Below are 19,777 nucleotides of genomic sequence, written 5' to 3' on the forward strand. Positions count from 1 at the left end.
ATAGTCCCAGCTACTCAGGAGGCTGAGACAGGAGGAGCACATGAACCCAGGAGCTTGAGGTTACAGTGAGCTATAATAGCACCACTGTACTCCAGCCTGGGTGACAGAGCAAGACCCTGTCTCTCAAAAAAAGAAAAAAAAGAAAGAAAGAATCGCAGCTGGACAGACTTGGAGATGATGTTCAGTAGAGTAAGTCTCTTCTGAGCACCTGCTATGTGTTCCCACCTAGACCATTGTATGTTGGGGCTCTCAAGCTTGTGATCGTAAGCAGGGAGAGGGCAGAGAGAAGGGGGCAAGACACTCCCAGGATACTCAACCTCATTCAGTGCCCCTATGGATGGTACTAACAGGGTTTCCAAAGCCCAGAAAACAGAGGTCAGGAAAGCTACAGCTGTTGTGTTCAGGGAAGATTCCTTGGAAGAAGCAGCATTAAGTTTAGCTACAGAAGTGGGTGGTTTAACACAAGCGAAGAGGAGCAGGGAGGTAGCTGAGGTGTGGCTGCAGTCCAAGCAAAGGCTCTTAGGTACCAGAACTATACGTGGTGATGAGTGTGAGGTGACCCTGTGCAGGAAGGGCTGAGAATGCATGAAGTGGAGCTTGGAGGCAGGGACTAGCCAGGGGCCTTGGATACCACCAGTCCAGTTCGTCCATCACTCATCCACTGACCTCTCCTGTGTGTCAAGACAGACTTAGTCCCCATCCTCAAGATTACCATTAGGTGGGGGGAACCAACAGGGATATCAAAACAGAGGCCTAAGGAAGAATGAATGGCCTGTGCCCTGAGAGCCGGGGAAGAGCATGCTGCCCCCACTGCACAGCCAGCAGGAAAGGGCACTCCTTTCCGAAGGACCTTCCCTCCATTCTCACAGCTGCCCGAGAGGGAGGCATAGCAGAATTATCACCCCCACTTTACAGCAGGGAAGCTCAGGCCTGGAAGGGGGAAGAACCTTGCCCAATGTGACACCACCTGAGTGAGGGACAGTGCTGGGACTCAGACCTAGCCTCCTGAAAGCCTAGCCGGGATTCTCTGGGGTAAGGGCCCCAAGCAGAACTGAGCACAGGATTGACAAAGTGGAGTCAGGAACTGTCTTATTCATTTCTGCATCTCCTGAAATTGCCAGCACAGGTTCTCATCTAGGGTGGGTGCTCAAAAAGATTAATTGAGCACATGAAAGGCATAAGCAGTAGGAGTAAAAGTGGGACAGGAAATAGGGACTAGAAAAGGGAAGTACAAGGGATAGGAGAAGATGACAGAGGGGTTTGGGTTGAAGTGACTTAGTGAAAGGTAGCGATAGCACCAGATAAGCAAAGTGACACAGGAGGTACCTCATTATAGCAAGGATAGGTGAGGTGGCAGAGAGGGAAGAAATAATGACCCCGTGACACCAGATGTAGGAAGTGTTGGTGCAAGGGCAGGACAGAGGTGGCCAGGACCATTATTGGGGGGGCGTGGCCTGATTTAATGGTGGTAGGCACACAGGCACCTGCTTTCCTGTAGCCTGAATACATTGCCCTGGAGTCGCTGAGCCAGGACTATGGCTTTGAGCTGCTGGGCATGTGCCGGAACCAGAGCGAGGTCACTGCGGTGCTCAACGACCTGGGAGAGGACAGCGAGACTGAGGCTGAGGGCCTCGGGCAGGCCTTTGAAGAAGGCATCCCCAACCTGGCGCGGCTGCGACTAGCCGTCAACTACAACCAAAAGCGGGTCAGCTGGGCCCTACCATCTCCCCCTTCCTGCCCTGATCCCTTGCCCTGCCACCTCCAGGTATCGCCCATCCTAACCCTACGCAACTCCTTTCCTGCTCTGGGGACCCTCTTAGACCCTGATTCTGAGCACCCTTCTATCTAGGCCCTTGACCCTGTGGGTCCCCAACCCTCCCTTCTTACCTTCTATCTAAGCCCCGAACTTTTCCCCAACCCTGGGAAAACCCATTACCCACCAGGAACCCACCTTCAGACCAGGACGTCTGGGTCTTAGACTCAGCTTTGCCTCTGGCCTGCTGAGTTACTTTGGTCTAGTCTTTTTCTGTTGTTAGACTTTAGTATCCCACTCTATAAAGCAAGATTAGACTAGATCTCTCAGGGCTTAAATATCAGGTGGTTCAATTATTCCCTGTCTCATTGGACACCCTCCCACCTGGGCTACAGCCAGCTTCCTTTCTAGCCTCCTTCAGCCCTTGCGCCTCACTCTTGTCCACCCTCAGATACCCTGGCCCACCAGGAGCTTAACCAAAAGCATTCCTTCATAATGGCCCCCCTGACCCTGCCCCCAACACAGCAAACCCCACTTTCCCCCTTCTCCCCTCCTCAAGACCATCTCTAAGAAGGCAAGGAACCCTGGGGGTTCTGGGTCTTGGGTACCCAGTTCTACCCACCACTGCCTGACTTAGATTCAAAACTGTGGGATCCAGAGTCCAGGAAAATCTTTGAGTTCAGCTTCCTCCTTCATACACCAAGGCCGGGGGGTGGGGGGGGGGGGCGGTTTGCCCGTGATCACGTGACAGGTGAGCTGCCTTTCTTCTGGGCTAGCTGATACAGGGAGAAAAGAGGAGTGGTTCAATCTCAGTGGCAGGGAAGTAAGGGCTATGCACCCTATGTTCCCCTTCCCTCCCAGCCCTGCTCATGCTCCCTCTCTGCTTAGTTTGTAGCACACCCCATCTGCCAGCAAGTTCTGTCCTCCATCTGGTGCGGGAACCTGGCCGGCTGGCGTGGAAGCACCACCATCTGGAAGCTCTTTGTTGCCTTCCTCATCTTCCTCACCATGCCCTTCCTCTGCCTTGGCTACTGGCTGGCGCCCAAGTCCCGGGTACAAAGAATAAGATTAATGATAACTGATCACTTACTGAGCACTTGTTTTATGCCAGGCCCTGGACTGGGCACTTTGTGAATATAATTTCGTGAATGTTCCCCTTAAGTAACTTGGGGTGGCCCTGGAAGGCAGGCATTACACTTATTTTATACAGGAGGAATCTGAGACACAGTGCTCCTTTTTGTCAAGGCTACACGGTAAATAGCAGTGCCAGGATTTAAACTGAGGTCCCTCTGCCTCCAAAACCTGAATCCTATTGACAGCCATATATACTCTCCTAAAGAAAATCCCACCCCACCTACAAATTATTTGGGAGGCCTTAAAATATTTCCTTGAAGCTGGGCACGGTGGCTCATGCCTGAAATCCCAGAGACTTGGGAGGATGAGGCGGGAAGATCACTTTAGGTCAGGAGTTCAAGCCCACCCTGGGCAACACAATGAGACCCCATCTCTGCAAACATCTTTTTTTAAATTAGCCAGGTGTGGTGGTGAGCATCTGTAGTCTCAGCTACTTGGGAGGCTGAGGCGGGAGGATCCCTTAAGCCTAGGAATTCAAGGCTGCAGTGAGCTATGATTGTGCCACTGCACTCCAGCCTGGGCAACAGAGCAAGCTCTCATCTCTGTGAGCCAGGCCTTGTGCCTGGTATTGGGAATGTATTGAAGAACAAGCCCTGTTCCTGTCAACAGGCGAGAGATAAGGAGAGGAGTGTTCCAGGAAGCAGGAACAGCATGTGTGAAGTCCTAGGGAGAGAGAATGTAAAGCATTGGAGAATCTGAAAGGAATTAAACAATGAGTGGTAGAGAAGCGGGCAGAGGCCCGATCTCACAGAGCCCTAGGAGCCGTGTGAAGACACAAGCGACTGTAGGATTAATGAGGCGAGTGCCCCCACCAGTTCTGTGTTTTAGAAAGCTCCTTCAGCTGGGAGTGTGAAAGGTAGATTTGGGGCTGGGTAGGAGTTAGGGTGACTGTCACAGGGTATGAGAGACACAGCATGGAGAGATGCCTCCCAGGTTCCTGGCCCAGATGACTGGGTCATTTTATGAGATGTGGACACAGGAGGAGGAGGAGCAAGATGGGATAGAAGATGATGAATTTATTTTTTAATACAGTTAAGTTTGAAGAGGGACCTCCAAGGGAAAGTTACTTTGCCTCTGTGATCCTCAGTTCCTGAAAGAAATGGGAATAATAATGCCTACCTCCTATGGTGGTGAAGGAGACAACAGATATATAGTCTCATATATACTACATTCTCAATAAATGTCTGCAGAGTGAGTGAGTCAGTCTGAGAAAAGGGAGTCACATGTGGGCTGAGCAGTCCAGATGGGCTCCCTGGAGGGAGAGACTGCACAGGACTGAGCCGTGCTCTCCCTCCCTCCCCCAAAGCTGGGCCGCCTGCTCAAGATCCCGGTGCTGAAGTTCCTGCTGCACTCAGCCTCCTATCTGTGGTTCCTCATCTTCCTGCTGGGAGAGTCCCTGGTCATGGAGACGCAGCTAAGCACCTTCCGTGGCCGCAGCCAGAGTGTCTGGGAGACTTCTCTGCACATGGTTTGGGTCACAGGTAAATGTGTGGGACCCTTTATTTGTGGCAGTCTCCCTTAGGGGCCCCAGCACTGTTCTTCACAATAAGCACCCCAATGGGAGGGACCCTGCTTCTGCAGATGTCTCTAAACATACAACCAGCCCCTTCCCCCGCATCAGGGACCTCGCCCTGTGGTAGAATCCCTGAGCAAGGACCTCATTCTTCTCTCTCCTTGGCATCAGTTCCTACCCACTCCGGAGGTTCCTATCTCACAAATAAGACACTGGTCCACAGTACCAGGTGGTGTAATGGTAGCCTGCAAGCACACTATAAGACAAGCTATTCTGGAGGTCATGGAACAGAAAGGCTCATAGATCAAATTAAAATTCTCAAATCATACAGTGTGGTTAAATCCATAAATGGTATCATTATGATGGTGCTGTTAAGAGGACCAGAGTTGAGGTTTGAGTAGTGGGTGCAACAGAAGGAAGGTGCCTGGGCCCAAGACTTGATCTATGAAGGAAACACAATGGCAAGTATGTCTGGCCACAGCTGTAGCTTACCAACTATCATGATGAGCAACCATGGATTTTACGTGCATTCTCTGGGTAGAGGACATGTGGGGCCAGACTGGGTGTCACCAGTAGGTAGCAGATTTAAGATCTGATGAATACTGACGGCCTCATATGCCTCATGCTTATTTACATGCCTCATATATCACGAATATTTAGTGTCTATCCACTCCTTCCCATGTATGTCACACACATATGCTCTATTTATTTGTTCAACATATCACCCAGGTAACTAACTTATTTACACATAATGCCTAAGTTTCATTCATTCCATTAGTTTTCTTTTCTTCTACAGCAGAATCAAGTATTCTCAAACAATTCAGCAAATACAGTTGACAAGAATCCCCAGAGCTCCACCCAGCCTCTGGCTGGTCAGCTCAGTAGGCTGGACTGGTGGCCCTTTTCTTGGCTGTCCTCCCCTCATTTAGCTCTGGCTTAGTTAGCAAACTCCCAAGCCACCTGTCTACCAAGTCCACTACTCTACCCTGTACCAAGCTCGTCAGCGATGTCAGAAAGGAAACTGGGCCCAGAAACTTTAGGGAAAGAAAACAAGAGCAGCCCAAGAGGGAAAGTTTCTCATCCTATTATTTACTCAATGTTTATTGACCTGTGCTGAGTTGAGACGAAACCAATACAGTTCCTGCCTGTGGGGGAAGAAAAGTCCTATAAACACGTGACACAAAACTAATTTATTCATGCAATAAATGTTTGCTGATGCTCTATTGTGAGCAAAGCCCTGAGAATATATGGATAAGTTAAATATGGTTCCAGCCATCCATTCAACACACACTGAGCATGCACCCCACCCTCACAAGATACTTTCCTGCCACACAGCACTGATTTGGGTTCCTGACCATATTATATTCACCCTTGTCTCCAGGCTCCGGGCCTTTGCACATTTGTGTGTGTGTTTTTTTTTTTTTTTTTTTTGAGACAGAATCATGCTTTGCTGCCCAGGCTAGTCTTGAACTGGGCTCAAGGGATCTTCCCACCTCTACCTCCTGAGCAGCTGGGACTACAGGTGCGCACCACCACGCCACGGCCTACTCATTCACTTTTCCTAGAGCACTCACCCCTTCCCACGCTGCCCCTTCCCACATTGCCCCTTCCTCTGGCTGGCTCCTACCCTTCCTTCAGGTCTCAGCTTAAACACCACACACCATTTTCTTCAAGAAGCTTTCCTGGCCCTCAAAGCAGAGTGAGGATCCTTTCCTAAACACCCTCATAACAGTCCCTCTGTTCCCCTGCTGTTCAATCGTAGCATTGACCACATCGTGTCGTACCTACTTGGTTACTTGCCTGTGTCCTTCACTACATTATAAACCCTGGGAGGGCAGGGACTATGTCTTGTTCACCACAGGATCTCACCAGCACATGGGAGGAGCTTAATAAATATTTGTTTAATTTGTTCTGGGCACTGGGGACAAAGAGATTAATTGGACATGGTCCCAACCCTAGAGGGACTCCAGGTTCAGGGGCAGGTAGGGTGGAGACAGACCGATGGAGAGGTAGCCCACGGCACCCATAGTGATGGCGTCACAGAGACAGGAACAGGAAACCGTGAGAACACAGAACAGGGAGCAACTCACTCCACCTGGTTGGGGAAAGCTTCATGGAGGAGGTAAGATGTGACCTGGGCCACAAAGGTGAGGGGGCTACCAAAGGCTGTGGAAGGGCATTCTAGGCAGAGAGGATGGACAGTGAGTGAAAAAGCACACAACTGTATCCCGGGAATGGAAAAGGGTATGATGTGGCAGGATCGCCTGGCTAATGGGGTCCAGCTCCCAAGACCCCCATCCTCAGGTCTGGTGCTGGGCCTCACTGACACATGGGCACCCTGACCAGGCTGATAATTTGGAGCCCCTTCAAATCAATTTTCGTTAAATACTTGCCCAATATTTATTTTGTGGAAGGCAGGGAGAAACTGATTTAAATCATCCCCTCCCCAGAAAATAGCCTCTCCCAGCATTACTCGGTTTCTGAGTGTCAGCTGTGACCATTGGTACAGATCACACCAGAAATAAGTCTGCTTCAGCAAAGCGTCTTGTTCATATTTACATAAGATCACTTCAGCCCAAAGCGATTAAATGTTTATGTTTCATTGACTTCACCCTCGTGATGTTTTAGCTCCCCACCCTCATTCCTAGGATCTGCCCTGCACCATAAGCTAGCTCTGATGTAGATGGGGGAGGACAGTTCCACCTCACCCTGTCCTGGCCCCTGCCACCCCCCTTCAGGCTTCCTGTGGTTTGAGTGCAAGGAAGTGTGGATCGAGGGCCTGCGCAGCTACCTCCTGGACTGGTGGAACTTCCTGGATGTGGTCATCCTGTCCCTGTACCTGGCGGCCTTCGCACTGCGCCTCCTCCTGGCTGGCCTTGCCCACATGCACTGCCGGGTTGCCTCCAATGGGGCTGCCTGCCAGTATTTCACCACAGCTGGTGAGTGTCCCCCTGACTTGGCCTTGAACCTCCCAGTTTCTCTTCTTTCTTGGCTCTGGGCTGTCAGCCGCAGCCCCCATTCCACCCTGCACAGAGCGAAGTGAGTGGCGCACCGAGGATCCCCAGTTCTTGGCCGAGGTGCTCTTCGCTGTCACCAGCATGCTCAGCTTCACCCGCCTGGCCTACATTCTGCCGGCCCACGAGTCACTGGGCACTCTGCAGATTTCCATTGGCAAGATGATCGACGACATGATGCGGTGCGTACCGTCCCTGCTCAGAGCACGCTCCTCCCTGGTAGACTCCACTCAGCCTCCTTCTGAAACTCCCCAGCGCTGCTGTAACACAGGGGTTCTGGAACTGCATTCCTCCAGAGGCACAGGCTCCAGGGACCTCTGAACCCCTGAAACTGTAGGCAAAAGTTGGAGTGTAAATGTAAACGTACATTTCTCTGCAGAGCAGGTCTACAACTTTCACCTAATTCTCAAAGAGGCCCATGACCCAAGAAAAGATTACAAACCACTAAGAGCAGAAAGAGCCCTTGGTTGAGAGTTCCAGTCCCAGTTCTGTTGCTGTCTCTGTGATCCCTCTCTGGGCCTCGGTTTTCTCATCTCTAAGGAAAGCCAAGGCATTGGACTCGGGGGTCCCTTTGGATCCTTCCCACTCTACAACTGCTCTACATACAACATTATCTGGTTGGCCGGGCATGGTGGCTCATGCCTGTAATCCTAGCACTCTTGGAGGCTGAGGCGGGAGGATCACTTGAGCTCAGGAGTTCAAGACTAGCCTGACCAAAAGCTACTGTCTCTACTAAAAATAGAAAAAATTAGCCAGGCAACTGAAAAAACAAAACAAAAAAAGCAAAACCATTATTGGGTCTTCTTGGTGCTGATCACCTAATCATGTGCAGCCAAACCTGGCTCTCACCCCAATCAGAGCCTGCTCCCCTGGGAATCCCCTGCCTGAGGCAGGACTAGAGTCGGTGCCCTTGGTGGGAAAAGCCCTAGTTATGTTTCTTAATAGCTTCAGCCCAGTTTAGCTTGGGGGAGAACCTCCCACCCCACCCCAGGATTCTTCTAGCCCTCCCTGCCACAGGCTGACTCATTCTCACATGTGGCTTTAACTCTTCTGGTGGTAACTCCTGCCACATGGGACTCTCTGACTCCAGCCATCCCTGTATGATCTCAGTATTGCAATTCTTCCCTGTAGACTGGTCCATCCCCAGCTTTGACGGCCTGGATTCAGTACCCATTATTCTTAAAGGAAAGCATCTGCTTGGCACTACTTTAGTTTTTTTTTTTTTTTTTGAGACAGAGTCTCGCTGTGTTGCCCAGGCTAGAGTGAGTGCCGTGGTGTCAGCCTAGCTCACAGCAACCTCAAACTCCTGGGCTTAAGCGATCCTACTGCCTCAGCCTCCCAAGTAGCTGGGACTACAGGCATGCGCCACCATGCCCGGCTACTTTTTTCTATATATATTTTTAGTTGGCCAGATAATTTCTTTCTATTTTCAGTAGAGACGGGGTCTCGCTCTTGCTCAGGCTGGTCTCGAACTCCTGACCTCGAGTGATCCACCCGCCTCGGCCTCCCAGAGTGCTAGGATTACAGGTGTGAGCCACCGCGCCCGGCCTTACTTGGCACTACTTTAAATCCCTTTTCATATCCCACTCCCTAATTTCTCTATGCTTAATTATAACCAAATTGAATACTTGTCGAGTAGAACCAGGGAGGCCATCACCCCCATCCCTCTTTTCAAAGCCTGACTTCTCCCAGGGTGGAGAGCTGCTCTGACCCTTCCACATCCCACCCTCGCCAGGTTCATGTTCATCCTCATGATCATCCTGACCGCCTTCCTCTGTGGCCTCAACAACATTTATGTGCCCTACCAGGAGACAGAGCGGCTGGGCAAGTATGCTGGGGCGGAGGCAGATGGGCAGGTGGGGAGTCTGGGACCTTGCAGCTTGGAGCCACAGTGATCTCTTCCTTCATTTATTCACTCAATTAATTCTCTTGTTTGCTCACTCCCTTATTGATTTGTTCTGTCATTCATTCATCTGTTCATTTACGCATTCATTTATTCACTTATTTTCTCCCCAAACTTTTTATTCTGTAAAATATCAATCCTATGAAAAAGTTAAAAGTACAGTGGATGCCCATATACCCTTCACCTAGCTTCACCAGTTGTTAACTTTTTGCCACATTTGCTTGATCTACTGCTCTCTTTATTCTTTTTTTCCCCTGTGAAACATTTAAAATAAGTTGCTTTGATGCTTATCCTTGGAGGCAAAAAAAAAAAAAGGGCAAGCTGCAAATATCACAATATTTCACCCCTAAATAGTTCAAGATGTCTCCTAAGAACATAACCATAAAAGCCCTATCACACTCAAAAAATTTAACATTGATACTGTAATATTTTACTATACAGCCCTTATTCAAATTTCCCCAATTGCTCCCCCGCCAGTAAAAATTCTTTCTAGTTTTTAAAATCTGATGTCCAATCTAGGATTATGCATTATATATTTTTGTCATATCTCTTCAGTATTTTTTTGAATCTAGAACACCCCTTCTACCTTTCTTTGCCTTGCATGACAAATGAACTTTTTTGAAGAATGTAGATTAAGTTACATTGCACAGTTGCGATTTATCTATTGCGTCATGATTAGATTTCAAGTGAAGCACTCTTGGCAAGAACACAGCCTCGTCGAGCATGTGTACTTTCCACTGCATCACATCAGGACGCACATGTCAGCTCGGCCCACTGGACAAGCAGACCTCCACTGAACAGGTATAGGGAAGCCCATTTAGTAACAGGGAGAGATGTTCAGACTCTGTGACTAAACTGCTCCCTTGCAACCCTTTACCAAGTGGCTTCAGCATCCATAGATGATTTTTGCCTGAATCAGTTATTACAGTGGTGGTTTCAAGATGGTGATTTTCTACTCCTGCATTTTTCTATGCTTATTAGCTGGCATTCTTCTATAAAGAAGTGCTTTCACCTACCTTCTTGTTCAAATAGCACTATGGACTCAAAAAGATATTTTAAACTATAATAATCCAGTATGGTCATTATTCTATTTGGTGCTCAGCTCTTCCTAAATGTGGCCAATAATTCTTGTATTTGTTTATTCACTCATTCATTGTTTATTGATTCATTCACTCACTTTTAAAATTCACCCACTTTCTTAGTCATTCAGTCATTGTAGGTTTTTTGCCATCATTGAGTTCATACCCGTTTACTGACATCTTCTTTTAGTAGGTCCTGTCCCTGGCACGGGAAGCACAGACAGGAGAAATGAACCAGACCCATTCTCAGGGAGAAGATAGCCATGTGCACAAATAAGCTCAATTTGGGATAATGAGTGCTAGGACAAAGGAGGGTTTATGTCGAGGGTGCCCAGAAGAGGAAGCCCCTTCCTGTCTTGGATTATCAGGGAAGGCTTCACAGGGAAGGGAGAATCTGACTCCACCTGGAAGGGTATGGACTTCAGAGAAGGTGCAGGGCATTCTGGGCAGAAAGGGGGCATGTACCAATGCAGGGAGGTACGTCTGGAGAATAGCAAAATGTCTTCCATGGTTGGCACATGGAGAGAATTCTATGAGAGGGGACGAGAGAGGGTAGTTGGGGCCAGGTCATGGAGCTCACAAAGGTCTTGCTGAGAAGCTTGGTTTTTTCCAGCAGGCCAGGATGCTCCAGGTGGCCTCCCAAGCAGTTGCCCCATCAGAAATGCTTCATGAGTGCAACTGTGTGACAGTTTTACTGATGACACTAAAGGATCCACACTTGGGCCTGTGGATGTTGGTCCAGGCTTCCTCGTGGTTCTTACAAAGAATTCCTGTTCATAGACTGGCTTCAGACTATCAGTGTAAAGGAACTGCGTAAGCTCACCGTGAATCTTAGTGCCAGGGACAGTAACTACTCATTCTAGCCTGCTTCATGGGTGCTGGTGGCATCACTCCACAGTGGCAAGGGAATGCTGAGCCCTCCCAGGCTGTTCATTCATGGGTGACAGCTAATTAAGTCAAAACTATTTGTGCTAAAATTCCTAGGTAGGTTGTATGGTAGACATCTGGACTGAGGTTAGTTAGGAGCGTTTAAAGGTTGACAAGCAGAGGTACAGCAGATGAGGTCAGATTAGCATTTAGAAAGAACACCCTGCATGCAGTGTGGGGGACAGAATAACAAGAGAAGAACTGAGGCCAGGGACCAGTGTAAGGTGGCAGGAATCTATGCCTGAACTGGCGCTGAGATGGAGGGAATAAGACAGATTCACAAATAAATATAACAGGAAAGAAAATGTGATCAGGTCCATGAGAAACTGACACACACATTCGCTGGGGGTAGGGAAGGGAGTTCAGGAAGGGCTTCCTGGAAGAGGTAGCACAGGAGTTGCTTCCAGTGTGCTCCAAACCACCATCCTCTCTCACCCCGCCATGCAATAGTTTCTTAAGTGGTCTCCATGCCTCCACTCTCTCACCTGCTTCCCTTCCATTCTACTCACAGCAGACAACATGATTTTTTTTTTTTTTTTGAGACAAGGTCTCACTCTGTTGCCCTGTCTGGAGTGCAGTGGTGTCATCATAGCTCACTGTAACCTCCAATGCCTGGGCTCAAGTGATCCTCCCCTGAATAGCTGGGACTATAGGTGTGTGCCACTACACCCAGCTAAATTTTCTATTTTTTGTAGAGACAAGGTCTCACTTTTGCTCAGGTTGTTCTTGAACTCCTGGCCTGAAGTGATCCTCCCACCCTGGCCTCTGAAAGTACTACGGTTATATAGGCCTGAGCCACCACACCAGGCCAATATGATCTTTTCAAATGTAAACAGGCATCACCCCTCTGCTAAGAATGCTTCATAGCTTCCTCTTGCCCATAGGCCATGGTAAGGACCTTTGTTTTTATATTGATACAAGGTCCTGCATGGTCTGGTTTGTACCTCTCACAAGCCTCTCTCTCCTCTGCCCTCTGGGACCAGCCATGCTGGCTTTCTCTCAAGTTTCTGAAATGCCACCACGCTCCACACCCCCTTGGGGAACACTCATTTCCACACTTCCTGCCCTCTCATGTGTTGATTCCCACCATCCTTCAGAGCTCAGCTTGAATGCGTCTCAAAGAGGCTTTCCCCAACCCCAGACGAGGTCGTAACATCCTATGCTGCTCTGCACAGCGAGTATTCAAATGATGGCATAGCAGGGTCCACAGTGGTGAAGTGTTGGTACAAGTGTCCATCTCACCCCTCCCCCTCCCCAGAATATAAGGTCCTTGAAGACAAGGACTGTGCTCATCTTGTCACTGACATATCCTTAGCACCTATGACACTACTATGTGCTCAGTAAATATTAATATTGGTTGATGGAAGAATAAAATTTGGAGCTCAGAAGTGGACAGTGTCTGTATGGGCTGGGAGGGTCCAAAGGGCTTCATGGAAGCAGAAGGCCCGTGGCTGGGTCCTGGAGGGTGAGGAGGAACGTCTGGGCAGAGCTCGGGCTCCTCTTTCACCCCTCATTTCCTGTTCTTTACCTGGCCGGCATGCCAGTTTCAACGAGACATTCCAGTTTCTGTTCTGGACCATGTTTGGCATGGAGGAGCACAGCGTGGTAGACATGCCTCAGTTTCTGGTGCCTGAATTCGTGGGCCGGGCCCTCTATGGCATCTTCACCATCGTCATGGTTATTGTGCTGCTCAACATGCTCATCGCCATGATCACCAACTCCTTCCAGAAGATTGAGGTGCATGAACTGAGGGCAGCTTAGCACAGGGAGAAGAAGGGAGAAAGGGATGGAGAAGAAGAGGGTGCCAGGAGCAAAGACACTTGGGTTCCTTCTCTGCCTCCACTACTGTCTCGTTTTGTAGCTGCGGGCAAGTTTTCCTCTGTAAAATGAGGGTCTTAGTAATGCTATTATTAATAGTTCCTCCAGACACCAAGTCTAGTGCTCTTTCCACTGCAGGGGTAGGGGAGAAGTGTGCTGTAGAAAAGCAGGCGGGAGCAGGAGAGGGAGAGGGAAGGGAGAGGATGGGAGTGGACGGTGGGAGAACAGCCTGGGCAGGAACTGGATGTCAGAAGATGACAGGTAAGGAGGGTAGGGCAGGATGAGAGGAGGCACGCAGGGAGACGTGGGTGACAGACCAGGATGGAGATAAGCAGGGGGAAAAGGAAGAGGTTGGGGCTAGAGAATAAACGATGTGAGGACTGGGGAGGAGAGGCAGGCGAGTGGGCGGGAGGGCCAGGTGCCAGGGTGGCCCTTGCACAGCCCCCACCTCCTGGCCCCCAGGATGATGCCGATGTGGAGTGGAAGTTTGCTCGCTCCAAGCTCTACTTGTCCTACTTCCGAGAGGGCCTGACCCTGCCTGTGCCCTTCAACATCCTGCCCTCTCCCAAGGCTGTCTTCTACCTTCTCAGGTGACGACCTCAGATCTCCTACTCCCGGCCCCACAAGCACCCAGCCCACGCACACCACCCAGCTGCTGCCCCCATTTCCTTACGCCCTGTCCTCTAACCAACCTCTTCCCACCATCGAACTCTCTCAGGAGGATTTTCCAGTTCACTTGCTGTTGCTGCTCCTGCTGCAAAACCAAGAGGCCAGACTATCCCCCGATCCCGGCCTTCGTGAGTACTTCATCTGCGTTGTCGGTCTCCCTCCCCGCAGGCCTTCAACCGCACTGTCTCTACTGTGCGTTTGTGTGCGCATCCCGGCCTTTCTGTCTCTCCAGGTGTGCTCCCCAGGAGCCTGTTTCCAATTCCCACTCTCTCTGTGGCTTCCCCCTCCCTCTGGTCGTTTCCTAAATTTCCAACCCTGCGTCACACAGCTTAAACAGAAGTCCTTGCCACACTCCTCCCAAGCTGCAAATATCCGCTAAGCTCTGGACAGACCTTTTTGCCCTAAACTGGACCAAGATGTGGTTGAATATTAAAACAAACAAACAAAAAACATGTTAAGAAGCCACGGGTAAAGTCCCACAGACTGGGAAATTAGAGGCTGACAGTGGCCTGAGAGAGGAGGTGGGGCATCCAGGAGCTCTCTGAGCCCTTAATATCTGCTCCCCAACCCAGTCTGGCTTGGCGTGAGAGCCCCTGCCTAATTCAGACCAGCGTCACTGCCAGATTTGTGGGGGGTTCTCCCCGCACTCCATCTCCCAGCCCTCACCCCACCCCGGTCCACAGTCGGCCCTTCCCCAGCTGTCCTTCTGCCTCCTGGACTACTCTGTGAAGGGGGCAGACCAGGGTCTAGGCCTGTGGCCTTCAGGGACACAACAGTCTTCACAGACTTTGCCCTGGGCCTTTATTGCCTGGCAGGTGGGGGTGGGGGCAGTGACTGCAGGAAGGCTGGGGGTGGAGAATCTCTCCCACCCCCGTCTTCCCATTCCAGGCCAATCCCGGGGCAGGGGCAGGGCCTGGGGAGGGAGAGCGTGGATCCTACCGCCTTCGTGTCATCAAGGCTCTGGTACAGCGCTACATAGAGACTGCCCGGCGCGAGTTCGAGGAGACGCGTAGGAAAGGTTAGTTGCCCACCTCCAAGTTTTCCCCATTCCTGTTCCTCGCTCAGCTGGCATAAATGTCCCACACCCAGACTCACACCCTCATTCAGCCTGCATTTATGTGGCCCCATCCTACTCTGCCCTTAAAAGGACAACCTGCACAATGTGGTCCCTTGCACTCAATCACCCTCTGACCCATTCAGGCATTTATTCCACTCGTTTCATTTAATCACTCATTCCTGCCTTCATTCTTGTGTTCACTTATTCTCTCATTCACTCACTCACTCAATTCATTATTCATTCATTCACGTGTTCACTTATTTATTCACTCATTCCACCAACGTTCAGTGCTGTGGCCTCCTTTGTTCCAGGCCCTGTCTGGAGGGAGGGGACATCGTGTAGATCAGGGACACATAGTGAGCTTTCAGTCTGCTGAGGAAGAGAAACTATCATGGTAGGCAGAAAGTGCTTGGCTGGCATGGTGGTTTGCGTCTGTAATTCCAGCACTTTGGGAGGCTGAGGAGTGAGGACTGCTTAAGCCCAGGAGTTCAAGGCTGCAGTGAGCTTTGATCGTGCCACTGCACTCCAGCCTGGGCAACAGAGCAAGACCCTGTCTCTAAAAATAAAAATAAGAAAATAAAAAATGAAAGTGCTTAGCTAAGAGAGACACAAATTGCAGTGGGAGCCTGAAGGAAGAAAAGAGCCTATCATTTTGTGAGGATCATGGAAAGGGAGAAGGATAGAGTAGCAGAAGTTGGAGGGAGACGAGACAGAATTTGAACTGGGCCTTGAAGGATGGGTATGAGCTGGCCGGGTGTAGATGGGGGGGAGAGGGTTGAGAAGGGCAGATGTACGAATCTCCTAATGACTCCTGATCCCTTTTCTGGCCCTCAACACTTTCCTTCTTTATATTTCCTAAACCCCCTCCCAACTCAGTTTCATCTGCCCCAGATTCTGCCGACCCACCTGACCCCTAGCCCATCAGCCAGTCCCTCATTTCTTCTAGTTCTTCTTCCTCAAGAACCCCAGATAGGGCATCCTCTGGGGTTCTGTTCAGGGTAGAAGAAATACAGGGCAAGCTCATCTTCTGAAAGATCCCTCCATACTCCACCTCCTCCAGACCTGGGCAACAGACTGACAGAGCTGACCAAGACCGTATCTCGACTGCAAAGTGAGGTGGCCAGCATGCGGCGGACTCTGGTGGACGGAGGGACACCCCGGCCTCCCGACGGTGCCAGCATCCTCAGTCGCTATATCACCCGAGTACGCAACAGCTTCCAGAACCTGGCCCCCCCCATCCCTGAGACCCCAGAGCTGACAGTGCCAGGGATTGTGGGGACCCCGGTACCTTCAGAAACTGGGCAACAGGACCCTGGAGGGGCTCCAGCTTCTGGGCAGTCTGGCCCCTCCTCCCCAGCTCCTGTGCTGGTGCATAGGGAACAGGAAGCACAGGGGGATAGGGATCTGCCCCAGGAGGAGGATTTGGGGACCAACGGGGGGTCCTGATGCAGTAGAAGGGTCCCTTCTGCTGCTGAGTGTAGCAGCCTAGATGGGTGAGGCTGGGGGTCACTTAGTAGGAACCTATGCTGCTTTATTGCCTCAATAAAGTTTCTGTCTGGATGTGAGATGCCTCCGGAGTGTGTGAGAATCCCTGTGTCTTGATGCTTTTAGTTCTTCCCCCTTTCTCCTAAAATAGACCCTGTGGGAGCAGGACAAATAGAAATGGCTTGCTCTGGGGTCCCAAGTATCTTGGGTGTAGGATCCTACTTTTGGCTTCCCCAAATCTTTAGTGGAAAGAGTTCTGGACCAGGAGGCAGGAGGCCTGGGATGCACGAGGGAGGCCTGGGTTCAATATTGACTCTCTGACCTTGAGCAAGTTGCTTCCTTCCTTGGCTTTAAATTCCTCATCTGACAAATATGGCCGAGGAATCCAGCCATCCCCCTTCTTGCCTTCATGGCTGTTGTGAGGACCCTCTGGCTGTTCAAGCTTCTGGATTTCCAGGTTACAGTGTGTGACATGGGTCTGCACAGGGGACCATGTCCAGGAGTGATCAAGAAGTTACTCTTTTTAGTCCCTCAGTCTCTGAGCTTGGCAAGGCCAGAGCAGGGCAGATGGTCCAGTGTCACAGAACAAACCAGTCATAAAATTCCACGTCTCCACACTGCAACAGCGTTTAATCGAGTAACCATCACAGTACTTCCCTTGCTTGTCTCAGGAAGTCCCCACCACAGAGCGGGGCTCCCTCAACCCTGCTGTGGCCTCAGGTCTTCCCACATCCTGGTTGGGGAGATGGCTGCTAGGGCTGGATCCAAAACCATGTTCTTGCTTCTTGGGGCTGTTTGAAGCCCCCTTTCTTTATATTAACAAGAAGGTCACCAGTTCCCAGGACTTCTAGTGGCAGGTTTTGGACTTTCAGGGCCCAACTCCTGACAGCTGGAACCCCACAGGAGCCAAGAGCAGGGTCTTCCAGGACAGCAGAGAGAAGACCCCCTCAGAGGGTAACTCTGGCTGCCCCCCTGCTGGAGAGAGAAGAAGAGAAGATGAAGCAGGGCCAGGCGGACTCGAAGCACCTGGGGTGGGGGGCAGAAGGATGACTCACCTGGTGCATACACACAGCCCTGCCTCTTCTCCCCTGCAACAGGCAGCACGGTGAGGCTCTGTGTGGCCCACTCTCGCACCCCAAATCTCCCTTCCCACCAGGCCCTGGCAGGGACGTTCCCCCTCTCAGTGCATCTTTCCCTTCGCCTAAAGGCACACTTCTGACTTCCCTTGCTCCTCCCTCCCCCAGGAAATCTTTCCAGATTGCCTGTCCATTCCATTTCCAGGTGGTATCATATCAGCACCATTGAGCCTGGGGCCTCCTGTCTCTTTCCTCTGCTTTCTAGCCTTAACCGGGTCTTTTTAGTCTATTAGACTGTATAGCAGGTGGACCCTTTTGAGAAAATATAGAATCTGAGAATATTCACAGATCTAGAAAACAGAGGACCTGACAGAAACTGCGTCACAGAGGACAATAACTACAGCTGACTTCCAGCCCTCAACTCCCCATTAACCAAATGGGTCACCTGAAGGTCTGGGGATGGTGTGGGGACATCTACCTGGCTCATTTCACCCACCCTGCCAGGCCTGCTTCCCCCATGCATAGCTCACCACCCAAATAGGCGCAGTTAAAGTGGCTGCAGGTCTGATTATAGCTCCAGAGAGTCACTAGGTTCTGGGCTCCGTCCTGGGAGAACCGGATGACCGAGAAGACTTCATGAGGGGGAATCAGCACCTCACGCTCCTCAGGAAAGACAGACAGGGCCTGGATAGGGGCCCCAAAGCAAGTCCTTAGAGAGAAGAGGGTGGCATTACCAAATCTGCGGGCCACCGCCTCATCCAGGGAGCTGGAGGCAAACTGGCCAAAGCGGACAGAGTCCCCCAGCCTGTTGGGTTCAAAGCGAAGGCTCCGCACACCTCGGAACACGACCTCCCCAGGTCCCGTGCTGCAGCCTCCACTGCCCTGCAGCAGCTGCAGGGCCCGGGTCAAGTAGAAATGTAGGGCCTTGAAGGGGAAGTGCCTCATGTAGTGCTCCCGAGAGCCACCACCCATCCTCACGGCCTGGTTGAGCTCCCAGTACAAGGTGTTGGATGAGTTGGTGTAGACCATAATGGCTATTCCATGCTGGGCTTTGAAGCCGGAGGGCAGAGTGAGCCCTCGTCGCCTGTGCTCCCAGGCCTCCTGGGCTGCCTCCCAGGATTCCCGCAGCAGGGCGTGCTGGGCCATCTCCTCCTTTAGCAGGGACGCTGCCTTCTCCTCCATCTCCTCTGAACAGCCCACATAGGCATCGTCAAAGGTGTCTGGAGCCAGGCCCAGAGGCAGGATGGGAACAGCCTGGGCCTGCGGAGGAAGGAAGAGAGGAGCCACACAGGAAAGAGTGTAAGTTCAGAGCACCGGACAGAGGGCGTCTTGGTGGCAGATAAATTCAGAAACACAGAATCTCATTTCTATGCCCAGATATCTGGTATATGCAATTTGGCAAGGGTCCAAGAAGAGGCTTAAACAACACAGGCACTAGAGTCAGACAGACATGGGTTCAAATCTTGATTTCCCCATGCACTGGCTATGGGATCTTGGGCAAGTCTCTTAATTTTTCTAGTCTTCAGGTTCCCCATCTATAAATTGAGGGTATCTCCAATCTTGCAGAGCTATTACAAGGATAGCATAAAGAGCTTCATTTCTATACAACCTAAAAGGAGTCAACTTATCATTAGGTTCCCGAGCATGGCGAGAGGTCGGGCTGGATGACTTCCAAGCAGTTTTCCGACTCTAAGATTCAGTGTCCAGGTGATACGCAAATACACAGCCATGTCCAGTACCCGACACCCGACCCCATTCTCCTCAGACTCTGTCCCTCTCAGCCTTCTGGAGGCTCCAGCAGGTGTTCAGCCACCACACGAAACCATTGTCAGCTCTGAGACTCCTGAGTGCTCTCCTGCTTTGGAAGCCTTTATCCCCAAACTTAGGGGCTGGGGTGGGGAGGCCAAGCTTGGTCTGGGAGGGGCTGCCAGGCCCAGAGCACACAGGGGGCCCAGCGGGGTTTGCCTAGGCTGTGCCTGTGATGGGAGATGAGAAGTGAGGAGAAAGTTGGAGGCATCCCCTAGTGACAGGTGATAAGAAGGAAGGGGGAGTGGCGGGTGGAGGTGCAGGTTCTGGGAGAGGCAATGGGAACTTGGGGCTCCCTGCAGGGATGGAGGTTCCTGAGAGGAAGAGAATTAAGAGGAGTGGAATCCTAGGGAAGAGTCCCCGGGAGGGAGTTGTGAGAAGTCAGTGCCTCCGGTTCACCTGCTCAGGGCCTGTCCCCAAACGCCCCCTTCGTGGGAGGGCATGGTTCCTGGAGTTACCTGCCAGAGGGTGTGGAGGCCGAGGCAGCTGAGGCCGATCAGCAGAGCTGCCAGCACCATCCCTGGGGGAGATTTAGGAGGGCCA

At 51.2% G+C, this 19,777-nt stretch overlaps 2 protein-coding genes across 4 annotated transcripts in view; one reads left to right on the forward strand and one right to left on the reverse strand.

The window, feature by feature from the left end:
- Nucleotides 1-16,420, forward strand: part of XNDC1N (XRCC1 N-terminal domain containing 1, N-terminal like) — a 39,563-nt gene extending 23,143 nt beyond the window's left edge. The window contains 11 exon segments of the mRNA XM_045555576.1: nucleotides 1,499-1,705; nucleotides 2,642-2,806; nucleotides 4,194-4,368; nucleotides 7,139-7,339; nucleotides 7,434-7,596; nucleotides 9,150-9,242; nucleotides 12,868-13,060; nucleotides 13,604-13,731; nucleotides 13,860-13,938; nucleotides 14,699-14,828; nucleotides 15,928-16,420. Coding sequence (XP_045411532.1) covers nucleotides 1,499-1,705; nucleotides 2,642-2,806; nucleotides 4,194-4,368; nucleotides 7,139-7,339; nucleotides 7,434-7,596; nucleotides 9,150-9,242; nucleotides 12,868-13,060; nucleotides 13,604-13,731; nucleotides 13,860-13,938; nucleotides 14,699-14,828; nucleotides 15,928-16,313 — 1,920 coding nt within the window. The 3' untranslated portion in view covers nucleotides 16,314-16,420.
- A 545-nt stretch (nucleotides 16,421-16,965) lies between these two features.
- ART5 (ADP-ribosyltransferase 5) lies at nucleotides 16,966-19,752 on the reverse strand. Of its 3 annotated transcripts, none has more exons than XM_045555578.1 (4): nucleotides 19,693-19,752; nucleotides 17,959-18,688; nucleotides 17,408-17,440; nucleotides 16,966-17,199 (listed from the first exon to the last, which is right to left on the reverse strand). In XM_045555578.1, the coding sequence occupies exons 1-4, from the start codon at nucleotides 19,750-19,752 to the stop codon at nucleotides 17,105-17,107; spliced, it is 918 nt and encodes a 305-aa protein (XP_045411534.1). In that variant the 3' UTR covers nucleotides 16,966-17,104. The 3 variants fall into 3 exon arrangements, with proteins under 3 accessions (XP_045411534.1, XP_045411535.1, XP_045411533.1); XM_045555579.1 differs by lacking the exon at nucleotides 16,966-17,199 and adding an exon at nucleotides 17,219-17,324 and having other exon boundaries at nucleotides 18,163-18,688; XM_045555577.1 differs by lacking the exon at nucleotides 16,966-17,199 and adding an exon at nucleotides 17,219-17,327.
- Between the last annotated feature and the right edge of the window lie 25 nt (nucleotides 19,753-19,777).

Source organism: Lemur catta, chromosome 7 (genome assembly GCF_020740605.2).
Source record: "Lemur catta isolate mLemCat1 chromosome 7, mLemCat1.pri, whole genome shotgun sequence".
NCBI classification, from domain to species: Eukaryota; Metazoa; Chordata; class Mammalia; order Primates; family Lemuridae; genus Lemur; species Lemur catta.